This window comes from Lutjanus erythropterus, chromosome 14 (assembly GCF_056507025.1).
Source record: "Lutjanus erythropterus isolate fLutEry1 chromosome 14, fLutEry1.hap2, whole genome shotgun sequence".
Lineage (NCBI taxonomy): Eukaryota > Metazoa > Chordata > Actinopteri > Lutjaniformes > Lutjanidae > Lutjanus > Lutjanus erythropterus.
The window spans coordinates 6,323,098-6,336,146 of NC_139330.1; the positions used below are offsets into that span (position 1 = coordinate 6,323,098).

Consider the following 13,049-nt stretch of genomic DNA (forward strand, 5'->3'; position numbering starts at 1 on the left):
GTGTTTGCTATGTACAAACAATATTAATAAACCAATTGTTTTTTTTAATGAAACGTGTACTTTATTTAACTTTTCTTGACATCTGGAGCTGCTGAAGAAGTATTAAGACAAAACTGCAGGTGTTGAGATTAGTGATTACTGTTCTGATGTAGGGCAACTACTATCCCCGAGGATCAGGTAGGACTTACCATTAGGCAGCGGTCAACAATTGCCTGAGGCCCCAAGCTACCAGGGGCCCCATAAAATGCCTCACAAACTTATGGTTAACAAAGTTATGTTTTCGATTTATTTTTGATAAACAATTATTTCTTCCTAAAATTCCATATGCTAAAATGGCATCTGAATGCTAAATGCACAATTGTCTCAGAGCCTCTTCACTAACTTGGACTGCTACATGATCCTGCTGCACATCTGTGGAAATATATCAGGAAGAAAGTAGCCAACTTGTGTAAAAAACAAAAAAACAAAAACAGCTAATTGTGGTTTTGTAGAAAAAGTTTCCACTGGAAGGACATTTCTTCCGAGCAGCAGAGAAACACCCACAGACTAAATTATCATCTGTGTAATAAGAGTAAGAACAGTACTTACAGCTACTGACGCAGTAACCCACTCTGATGTTGATCCTGTAGGCAAACTGCTAACAGACCAGCCACAGAGGTAAAGTACAGAGCTGATAACCAGGCAGCTGACCAGGATGATGTAGATGGGATTTCAGCAGCTGCAGGAGGACCATTGTTTTGCAGAAGTTGCACAACTTACAACATTAAAACATAACCACCTCCTCATACCACACACCTTGAACAGGAGACACTGTATCACTCACCTCTGTCAAACAGAGCTATCAGCTCTGGTCTACTGTTGGCTTAAGGCAGCAGTTCTTATACTTTGGGGCGTGGTAACCAGGAGAAAATGAAACGAAGTGAAACAAAGCTGAATGAGTTTAATTTATGAAGGGAAAGTAACCATGAGTTTGCAGATACTAATGCACTGACCTTTATTTCATTAAAATTCAACTGGCATCCATTTTTATTATTTGCTTTCCTGTCATTGGTAATGACCGATTTTAAAAAAAAATTGAAAGGTGTGGGGCATGAACTTTTTTCAGCCTCTGAAGTGGAGCATGCCAGAAAAAGTTTGAGAGCCACTGGCTTAAGGTGTGATAGAACCTGTCCTTATAGCGCTCAGCCTGCACTGACGTTTGATGGACTTTGAAGAGGTCAAAACTCCTGCAACACTTGTAGTATGAAAAACTAATTTATTGTCAGTTTCTAAGACACGTTTAATGTCTATCTATAGCACTTTTATACGTTCTCCACACCATAGGTATTTTGGATAGAGACCTCCCCCGAACAAGCTTGATTCCCATCATATATAAGGAGTAGTAATTAGTAAGCAACTGAGAGTGTACCATTACCAGTTAAAAACTGTAGTAGTTTTAAATGTTCTTTGTAATGTAATTCATGATGACCTCATAGTATTGCTGGAGTTTGAATCTCTTCAGACTTTTTTCCTTCTACATGCAACTTTGAAGTAGGTGAAGTTGTGCCAGAAAACTACTCTGCTTCTTAAGATTCACTTTGTCCTGAACTTTACTTCACATTTACATTACATCTACTTAATGGAGCCTTTAAGTTAGAGTGTAAATAAACCATCAGGTCACATGAGCTTTTCAGGGATATGACCACTACATCACCAGCTATTCATAGTCCAACCCACAACTATGCTGTAGCTTTGTGAAAGCATTTCTTAATTGTCTAATTGATATCAGTTTACATAGATGTGTTTGGTGTGAAAATGGAAAGTCACACTACCTTACTAAAAAATGGAAAAATAATCTGCCTTTTAGTGCCATTAACATCAGTCCTGCTTTTCTGCTGGTGATTCACCACCATTAGATTTTTTGCGTATTTGTGTGCGCTTTTGAAATCAGTACATGCACTCTAGAGATGTAACCTTCAAATGTGTTTGAACTGTAAAAATGATTCTGATGCATGCTGAACTGATAATGGGTTTCAAAAGGTTCACTGGGAATAAGGTAAATCTGTTTTCACTTCAAAGTTCAGATGGTTTATTCACTTTTTAATTCATAGTTCACTCTCCTTTTCTGCACTGAAATATATGGTGTTTGATTATTAACCATTAATTTATTAATTTAAATATCACTCACAAGTCTGGGTCTTTTTCCCCAAAATAAGGTTAAGGGACAGGTTTAACTAATATGTGGACCACTCTACCAAACTGGTGCTGACCGCTATCCCACAACCCAAAAACAAATTTAAAAAGCATTTAAGTGTGCAAATCTGTTAAAATCCAACTTGATACAGCCGTGAACTTAATACTTACAAAATAATAATTTATTGGGTACTTTAAATTGGGAGGTGACTGCTCAGAATCCTAACCACTAAATTTATTACAACAATATTTACAAGCTTTTTGCTAATTTTTTTTTTTTGTTGTTTTTAAAAAGATTTCTGAAAGTGAAGTTTAAAAAAAAAATAAAATGTTTAATTTGTTTTTTAACTGAAACATTAGATGATGTTTTGGTTGTGACATGGTGTTTTGTGTAGAGACCAAATTGAATATTTAATCCATTATTTGGAAGAAATAAACAAAATTTTAGCAGAGTTATGTAAATTGGAAGTACTTTAGTACAAACTTCATGCCAGTTAAAATTCTGTAAGAGGGAGAGGAACAATATCCTTAAACTGTCTGGAAAAAAAACAACAAACACAAAAAACTATGAGAATTAACTGGATATTTGTACACTCTTTTCTTCTTCTACACTCTTCTTTGTCAGTTGTTTGGATCTTTTCTTCCTCTCTGGTGAGCCAACATCATTATATCACCACCAGGGGTCACTATAGCTTTTTATTATTTGGTTATTTGTTCTCCTGGGTTATTGTGGGTTTCCCCATTATTTTACACAGTTTGCCACACTATCCTCAAGTGTTGATTTTGTAATCATAGATGTTGAAAGGATTTTTTTTTTAATTATTGAAGCTGCAAGTATGATTTGATGATTGAGGGTGGAGACTGACTGAAATATTTGCTTCAGGGCTTTAACCAGAAATATTAAAAATATAAAATCGCTCTAACTCAGCTTTAAGCGGCAGTCCAGACACCACCACCTACTTGAGCTAGATTTCATCATTTCATGATATTTTTTATAGTCATAGTTACAGTTCTGGGTGTGGACAACCTTTTACAGTCCAAGTTATTGTTTCTCTGTTTTTACTGTCATCAAGAAATGCAATGTAGATAAGCTGCTCATGAGATACGGGCCCTGATCTCCTTCCCTGTTGCTGAGCATAAAACAATCACTCAGCCAAACACACACACTGACACAAAACACATAATCTGCTCCTCTTACAGCATCTGATATCTACAAATCATTTTAATAAACCAATAGTTTTTTTCTGAAAAGTTAAATGTTTATTTTCTTTCACAATGAAAATGCCATTTATGCTTTACTTTACAATCAAAGAGGTAGTCAATTTTTCACTTTCACTTTCAGTTTAACTTAACGGTGAAAATATTTGTCTTGACTGTTAAAATATTTACACTCTGATTTGAGGAGAATGTAGTAAAGCCTTATTTAATCTTGCCTCACTTTCTTAAAAGTTTCCTGGAGGAAGATGCCCGTCCTGGTCCAGCTTCATGATCATACATTTTCAGCTTCTGCAGCATGCCGATACGCAGACGCTACTCTGTCGACATTGTGCTTAAAAACAGGTTTGCACTTGTTGGACCAACAGACCCTGTCAGACTGGTGTTACACATTCTGCTGCCGGAAAGCTTGCAAATTAGTAGCTGTGCAAAGAAGCAGGTCAGGAGTCTTTAGTTGTTGTTTAGAGGAACCTCCTTATTCCCATAGCTTGAGCCTCTGTTAATCTCAGTCTGGCCAATCATCCAGCGAACTCCCAGTGAAGCTGTGGAGTAAAGATTCAGAAACAACAGATTTAGAATATTATCTGTGCAAGTCTCAAATAAGTGACAGATTTTGAGATCCGTGGCTGAATTTGTAACTTTGAGATTGGAAGCCATGGGTTGACTCTGTCATCAACCAGCATCTGGAGAAAATCCAAAACTTCAAATTTAACCAACACTTTTCTGTAAATGCCTGAGTTTGTCTCTTTCATGAGAACAGAATTTGTCAGTTTAAAGCTACTACAAAGAGTTTTAACTGGTTATGAAACAGTCCCAATTTATGACTGATGCCTCTGCATGATCTGTATAAGTTAATAAGACCATCAGCAAGAAGATCAGCTTTTTCTGTATAGTTGTTTCTTGACAGCAACCACTGAGTCAGATTCTCTGTGAAATCACACGGGCCTCAAAAACAAACAAAATATAAAAGTTCCTTGTAGTAGCTTTAACCTCAACTGCAAACATGGGCACTTACTTATTGTGGAAACTCTGACATGCTGTTAGAAAAATAATTTTTCCATTTTGTAGCTTATTGAAACTTTTCAGATGGGTGAATGCTATCTAACTTTTCTGAGTAAGCACATGCCTGAGTGATGTTAGGGACATGCTCCAAAAACTGATAAACCATATTTTCCAAAAAAAAAAAAAAAAAAGGTGGGGACTTACATTTGAGTTGTCAAATCTGCTGCTTTATGGAACGTTTGGACAAAGAGGAGCTGGTTAAATTGAAGGAAGGACTGTTAGACCCATTTCATGGTAACTGAATGCATGAAACCAACCTGCAGAGCAGAAAGCCACGGAGACTAAGATGGTCAGTATCGATCCAGAGCTGATCAGTTGACTGAAAAACAGGCCTAGTGGGTAGAGGAGCAGGCAGGTCCAGAACAGCCAGTTGATCAAAGCCCAGGGTCGACGTGGAGGGCTCACTATGGGACCAGGGTAACGCCCTGTCTGTGTGTAGTGCTCCTGAAAGCTGTCCTGTTGGCACAGTAATGCAAACACAACTCAAAGCTTAACAGAGGAACACGCCTTGTTCTAATTCACATCGCTGCCAGCATCTTTAGAAAGTAGTAGGAGCCAAAATCTAACCACTTTTCGCAATATTTAACATTATTAAGTTCAGATTAATGAGTTCCTTAAAGGCCATGAAGTGTCTGAACAAGAAAGGTAACGAGGTAGATAATGCTGCAAACTTGAGCCAAATTCACCAAAACCACATTACAGTCCAGGTCTTCCACAGAGGTGAAGCCACAAGTCAACGTATTACCTACAGTTGATTGTGGTTGGCGTGCACCCAGTTTGGAAAAGCAGCAGGAGTCCCAGTGGATGAAGCAAAGCAATGTACTGCTGCGGACAGAGTCAGCAGCTAAATGTACAACCGCTTCCAACAGGAAACCCCTGTTATATAAAAGGGATAAAATAATGCTCTCGACTGGAAACCACTGGCAAAATCAGTCATTGTACCTCACACAAACAAACTAACCTATTGAAGCAGCGGCAGACCAGCAACTCCTGTATTCTGTGAGGTAAAATCACTGATTTGGCCAGTGAGTCTGGCTGAGCGAAAGAGACAGAGCAATATTTGGCTTATATAGAAATGAAAAGGTCGTCTGGGCTTCTGGTCTAAACCACAGCAGTTCATTGCTTAGCTCCTAATCTGGTACTCCTCTCTGCTTCTCTAAACTGGGGGCATATTGACCAGCATCTACTGTAGGTAATACACTGATTATTAATTAGAGATTTGACAATGAATCCATTAATCAATTATTAATCGACTTTGCAATTAATCATCAACTACTTTCATAATCAACTGATCATTTTCAGCCATTTTTTAATTAAAAAATGTCCAAACTCTCTTATTTCAGCTTGTAAAATGTGAATATTTTCTTGTTTCTTTACTCCTCAATGGCAGTAAACTGAATATCTTTGGGTTGTGGACAAAACAAAACATTTGAGAACGTCATCTTTGGCTTTGGAAAATAGCAATAAATATTTTTCACCGTTTTCTGACATTTTCTGGACCAAACATTAATCAATTAAGTGAGGAAATAACTGACAATTTAATGGATAATCAAAATAATCATTAGTTGCTGTCCTATTTTCAATAAGTACCTCGTACAATCCCACTTCAAATAATCCAAACTATTACTGCCTCTAATAGAGAGTCCTCTGTGGGAAACCCTGTATCTGAATCTTCAACGCCCTCTGACCTTTTCCTGGTAGAGTTTGTGGAGCCAGGCGGCGCACTCTGCTTCATCTTCTGGGATCGACTCTAGAGGGATTCGCCTGCAAGTAAAAGGGGAAGTCAGATCTCTCAGATAAAGAATGATTACATCAGTAAACAAGAAATGAAACGCAGCAGTCCTCACTGTGAAACGCCTCTTCTTTTACCTCACATATAAGTCTGCATGATATTTCTTCCCATTCAGAATGTCAAGCAGGGTTGGCACTTCGTTGTTTCTGAAGTTCAGCGTGGAATCATAAACAGCTGCAGCTGCACACAAAGATAAATCATACAGCAGCAGTTAACTGTACAGCTCATTTGTTTTGCAAATGCCTTCCACTGACATCCAGCTCACAGTATGTGACATCTATTGGTGTGTGGAATATTTAAAAGTGCAACATGTAAGAAGTGCAACTCAATACATGGACGTCTCCAGCACAACATCAGAACTTCTTCATATTCTGTTCATAATTTTTGTTCATTTTTTAATGTTTTAAACAAAAATTCTTAGGTATAATACCTTTAAAGGCATCAAGGATGGATACTCACCAGTTCCTCTGAGGTTTTGGACAGTTACCCAGAATCCCTTGGTCCTGGGCAGAAGATGATACTTCAGTTTGGGTAAACCTTTGCTCTCAGCCACCTGCATGCTGATCTGGTGCTTCTTTGGTGTCATGCGTGTGCCTTCACAGTAAAGCAAGAACTAGCCCCGGGAGAGTAGATTGTTTATTAAGCATTATAAGCATTATTCCAAATCAAAAATGATCTTTGTCATATCACATAATAGTTTATCTATCACTTTCACTTAGGGCTGCACATTATGGTAAAAAAAAAAATCTGATCACATTTATTTTGACAGATTGTAATATGATTCAGCTAAAGCGAATGATCATTTTTGTATCACAATTTTCATTTTCACTAAAAAAAAAATCATGGTGATGTGGCATTTGTTCACAGCCTTTTTGCGTAGCCAAATCACAGCCTTTGTGATTTGGCTATTGCATGTGGCCATATTGTGATTTTGATTATATATTATATTTCAATAATTTGTGCAGCCCTACTTTCAGTCATTTTGATTTTACAAGAAGCTGAAACATACCCAGTAGTTTTCTGGGTAATCCCGCAGGTTCTGAAGACTCTGAGCCACTGTCCTTCGGTCGTCCTCCCACTTCCTCTTGCAGAAAACGATCTCCAGGAAGTACCACATCCAGCCTATAACAGGTACGTAACTCAACTCTTTTTTGGCTAGCACCTTTGAGCTCTGGAAGAAGATCACCATTGAAAGCATGTCAAACAAATGAGTGACAGCGCTGGAATCCAAAACCTCCTCAAGGTACAAAAAGTGAAATTGTGGGACACTTTGTCTTACCCCGAGAACACCAAATCTTTCACAGAAGGTCCAGCCACACAGGAAGTCTATCTCAAAACTGTGGTTGAGAACCACAATTGCATTTTCGTTTCCATACAGCGGGTAACTCTTTGGGTCTGTGTAGAGCGTGCATTCTGTCCCAGACCACCACTCCAGAGCAGCTACCATCTCTGAGGATCAGACACAATGATGAAGAAAAGTCTGTTTAACTGCATTTATTAGGTGGTCTCATGCTTCATACAGACTAGAGCTAAAATTGTTGTATCACTGTTGTTGTCATTTCCAAAATACATACATGTTTTGTGCATTTATAGATCCACTTTGATCTGTGTATTGTAATGCACATGTAACGACAGTAGACTGATTGAATGTGGAAAATCTGAGCGATATTTTCTTCAGACAGCTCAGGCTGTTCATCATCTGTTTTGCAAATGGATGCTTCATTAATTATGATCATTTGCAAAAATGAGTACAGCAGTCCAAATATTGTGCTATAGACTGTGTATACAGACTGTATATTAAATCAGTTTAAATCTTGTTTACTATGTGATCTACCGTTGAAGCGAGCTGCTTCCCCGCCTGCCCCCTCCTCCCCAGACGCTCTACAGGAGTGCAAGACACATGCTACGCAGTAAACTCACAATAACAAGTGATGACGACAAGTGACTACTACTAAGTTGATCAGTTGTTTATATCTGTCAGTTTAAAGTTAAGCCTGTTATCCTGAATACAAAAGCCCACTGCTCTGAAAAGACACACAGTAGAGTTTGAGTTCAGTGACTCCCTGTCTCACAGCCTGACAAACTCCATTAACATATTGCTCAATTTAACCATTAAAAACATCTACTCCTTCTAAAAGACTATAAATGATTGCTGATGACTCATAAACAGACACTTGCTCACGCAGCAAACATTCATCATTAATTTGAACTCCAATTAACATGAAAGCGGTAAACAAAAACAGTTTTTCTGGTACAGAGCAGGAATTCCCAAAGGAGGACACTGTGGCTGCAGCACTGATGCTGGAGAAGAAAGTATTTCAACGTAACATGTTTCCTTTATCTTTGATGACATGTTAGGGTCATTTTAGGATTTATTACAGTACATCTATCATAGATTTCTCCTTTTAAATCTTTGACCTTGTTGATTGCAACAAAGTTTCCACAGATAAGACAGATTTGTCCCTTCCAGCAGATAAACACAGTATCAACAGACAACAGACTGCAATAGCATCTATAATACTGCGTGCATGCACAGTTTCAAATCTTTGACCTTGTTGGTCACAGCAAAGTTTAAACTTCACAAAGACATGTCTTTCCTTTCTGCAGTAAGACAAAACACACAGACTAAAGTATCATCTGTGTAACAGAGGGTAGGAGCTGTACTTACGGCTGGTGATGCAGTAACCCAGTCTGATGTTGATCCTGCGGGCCAGCTGCTTGCTGACCAGCCACAGAGGTAAAGTACAGAACTGCAGCAGGTTGATAATGAGGCCGCTGACCAGGAACACATAGCAGATGATCAGATGGCACAAGAACTGGGATTTCAGCAGCTGCAGGAGGCTCATCGTTCTGTAAAAGTTGCACAACTTCTGGCATTAAAACACCACCACCTCCTAATATCACTCACACCTCAGTTGAGCTCACATATTTCATCATTCAGCTCTGTCAAACACTACAATCAGCTGGTGTTGCCCTGGGCTGTAACGCCAACTGTTAACTGTCACTCAGCTCAGTCTAACATAAAGGTTTTCTTTGACTGGACTCATTTTATCTGCTGAATGGAGCCTTTCAGCCAGACTGTGCATAAACAACCAATCAAGTTTCCGCCTGACAGTACACATGACTTTTTCAGGGACAGGGACACTGTAACATCAATTATTTATATCCAAACCTATAACTAGGTTGCACTTTTGCTGAGGTAACATTAGTTTATATGCATGCTTTGTGCTATTGGATCATTGTGCTCTGAAAAGTCAGGCAAATCATGCTGCAACTTAGTACAGCAGCTTTTTAAAAGTTTCCCATTTTCATCTGTTCCACAGCACTGAGACGCACTGTTCTTATTTATCATCAAACAGACTTTGATAGTAAAACACAAGCCTGCAGACTAAGTGGTAACAGACAATTATCTATTAATATTTTGAATCTTACAGCAATGTTTGCATGCAGGCGCTGAGATGAGATGGAAATAAAGCTGAACAAATGATCAAATCGTGACAAAGGTCAAGCCCATTACTCACTTCCAACGAGCATAAACCACAGACACACACCTCTCAGTCATCTAAGACATGTGACATTTAACTTACCTTTACCCAAACCACCCAAAGGTAGCAAATAATAAAACAAAAATAACACCAGTCTTCGCTATATGTCCATGCTCGTTCTAGAAGTCCTTGTTCAGATTTTGGTCATGACTCATTCAACGTGCTGGGGACTCACTGTGCTGGAGCAAACTTTCCTGCGCCAGGAAGAACCACACCCACCTGAAAGCCACGCCTGAACCCGAGGATGGAGACGTTTGTACACACTGCTTCCTTCTAGAAAAGCTGAAGCCAGACCGGCTGCAAAGATCGTTTATGCTCAGCACGATATATATTAAAAATAGGGAAAAAACGTAGATGCTGCCTGCCGGACTGCACGCATCATCATTCTGTGATGTGTGTGTTGTATCTTCAACTACTGTCTGTCGAAAGCTTTTATTTTATTTTATTGCTGCCCATCTTGACCAGGACTCCCTCAGCGAGAACTTCACAGTTAAACAAAGGATAAATAAGATCACAATGGCGACCAATATGACTCCTTAACAAATTATGCATTTCAACATCAGGTTATAATTTAAAAGAGTTCATTTCATCTGACATATATTTGGTTTGCGGTTAAGAGTTAAAGTAAACCTTTAAAACAGGGCTGCCCAAACTTATTTTATTTTTTTTTTCTTGTGGCACCAAAAGTGAAACCAAACATCAAAGAGGCCAAATCAGATCTTGGTGTGCCGATTTTGGACACTTTAGGCAGGGCTGTTTTTAAAACTGATTTCAAAAGTATGTGTTTTTTTTTTAAGTTTAAAGTTTTTGTTTGTTTTTCATAGAATGCTATAATCTCGCAACATTTCGTGATTTTTATCAAGAAAACTAAAAAAGAAGAAAAGGACAGAATTTGGTAGTGCTACTAAAGCCTGTGGCAAAAGCACAATACAATACAATATATAAGGCTATAGCTACAAAAATGTCAGTTTAATCTGACATACGTTTAGTTTGTGGTGGGTGATTTGTACCAAACAAATCTTTAAAACTTAGAGTATTTATTATCAGGACGCCACAATTTCGCAACATTTCATGATACCGATGCAATTATATGTTGTCATTTCTTGGCGCCACAAACTGGGACCGAGTGAGACCTTATTCCGGTTTTTCCTCCTCTCTGCACTGCCTTTTTTGGTAACAGGAAATTTAAGAGGACGTCAAACTGGTAGAGTGGTGGAGTAACACGCATGCGCATTGGTACTTACACCGCCCTGAAAAGTATCAGGAAGCCAGTAACAGAACAAGCTGTTATGTTTTTTTGAAACAAAGTAACGTCCTTCATTTATTCTGACTAATTGTGATTATTAATCACGGTTACAGAGTAGCTTTCACAGTCTTCGCACCGTTTATAGAGCCATCATTTCCGGGATTTTCTTTCTTTTTTTTTTTTTTTTTTTTTTTTTCAGAAAACTGGTAAACAGTGCTGCTTCTTGGTGAACAGCGCGCCCTGCTGGTCAATATATCATATGTGCAAAAGAAAATACATGCGACGTCCGACATCACTGGAGCTCTTAGGAGCAGTAAATTTGGAGCGTAACACTGTGTAACACTGTACTTTTATTCCCCATAACCCCTTTTCTGAAGAGACCCTGCCATATTTTATGGATACTTCGTATTATATTCAATGCATGACAATAACAGTTGGCCTACAAAACAACTGATAAACCTTTAACCCGAATAGTGAATGCAATAACTGCAGGATGTTTGTTTAAAACAAGCAATTTGAATGAATTCTGAGCAGATTTCATGTCAACAAAGAGTTTTCCTGATATTTGTAGAAACAATCATACATACTTAACAAGCATCTCTTTTTTTTTGACAAATTCAGTGTTTCTTCTTTCTGACACTTTGCTATTGTTCTATTAGCACTGTTTGTTTTAACTGTGTACATTCCTGTTGCAGGATGAGGCTGTTTAGCAGACAGTGAAGGCTCTGTGCCATGGAGGTTCCATATAGAGAACATGTCTTAACATTTGTTCTTGCAGGCGAAACAGAAAATATGTGTGCGCACAATAAAAAGTCAAACAGCTTTGTTACTTATAGTATGTGCAACAGAGAAAGTTTTCACTGTGTTCAGTGCATCTTTACCTCCCTCTGGGGTTGGCAGGAGGAAACTGTCTGAAACACTCTTCTCAGTCAAATTGAAGGAAGCATTAAAAGTGAATTTCTTGGGTTTAACATAAGTCAGGAAAATTATAATGTGTGTAGCTGTTTCCACTTCAGCTTTGTCTCACTTTCAGCTAAGAAATGACATAATTTTCTGTGACAGGAGAAAGTCCATCTAACTGGAACCATTGCAAAATACATCTCATACAGTCACTTCAGTGCTGAGCTCATTCATTATTTAAACACTAGATGTTTTAAAGATAGAATCTGTGGGATTTGTCCAAGCTTTTCGTAAATGCACCAAAAAGATATTTTATTGTTGTGTCTCATTCTGAGGACATCAAATATTGATGCTTTGTTCTCACTTCTAGTGAGTCACAAGTGACGATTTAAAGGGATTATTTTTCTGAGCGCATAGTTTTATTTTAAGGAAATTTTATTTTATGCCTTTAAGTATTTTTATTTTTTTTGCTCTGCACTCATGTGTGATGGACAGCACACATACTAAGTGACCCAAGTTTTTATGTCTGCATGAAATGGAATGTGTCAGATATCTTCTGCATAACTTGTGACACATTTAAATGATGATGATGATGATGATGATGATGATAGAGATGATGATAATAATACTTTTATTATCAGATCATGTCTGGAGTTTTTCTTGCATCACAGCATGCATGTTTGCATTTGCACCATCACACAAAAGACAAACATTAAGACAAGAAACAAACATACATGCATTTATCATCATTTATCATTCATCATCTGGGATTAAACTCTGTTATTTAATTTTAGGACTGACTGTTGTACAGCAATTTCCTTAAAATTCAATGACTTGTTTTGTAACCTGTGAAACTTTTGTATTTTGTTGCTTTTGTTTTAAATTATTGTACAGTATATTAAATAGTATGAAACTTCTCTTTTGGATACAAATTGGGTTTTATAAAAGTAAGATCAACGCCCTGACTTTGTGACCTGAAGAACTTATACTGTAAATAATCTACATCCCAACATTAAAGACTCTTCAAGAGGCATAACAAAAGTCACTTTCAAGTGAGTCAAGCACTCGGGCATCAATCAGGTTTTTCACAGTTAATAATTACTGTATTCTGTATGAG

The 13,049-nt window shown here is 37.9% G+C and overlaps 1 protein-coding gene across 2 annotated transcripts; it reads right to left on the reverse strand.

Moving 5' to 3' along the window:
* Positions 1 to 3,819: 3,819 nt before the first annotated feature.
* agpat4 (1-acylglycerol-3-phosphate O-acyltransferase 4 (lysophosphatidic acid acyltransferase, delta)) lies at positions 3,820 to 10,009 on the reverse strand. Of its 2 annotated transcripts, none has more exons than XM_084736290.1 (9): positions 9,829 to 10,008; positions 8,910 to 9,091; positions 7,521 to 7,690; positions 7,251 to 7,412; positions 6,701 to 6,854; positions 6,319 to 6,421; positions 6,138 to 6,213; positions 4,707 to 4,905; positions 3,820 to 3,929 (listed from the first exon to the last, which is right to left on the reverse strand). In XM_084736290.1, the coding sequence occupies exons 2-9, from the start codon at positions 9,085 to 9,087 to the stop codon at positions 3,838 to 3,840; spliced, it is 1,134 nt and encodes a 377-aa protein (XP_084592416.1). In that variant the 5' UTR covers positions 9,088 to 9,091; positions 9,829 to 10,008; the 3' UTR covers positions 3,820 to 3,837. The 2 variants fall into 2 exon arrangements, with proteins under 2 accessions (XP_084592416.1, XP_084592417.1); XM_084736291.1 differs by lacking the exon at positions 3,820 to 3,929 and adding an exon at positions 4,575 to 4,612 and having other exon boundaries at positions 9,829 to 10,009.
* Between the last annotated feature and the right edge of the window lie 3,040 nt (positions 10,010 to 13,049).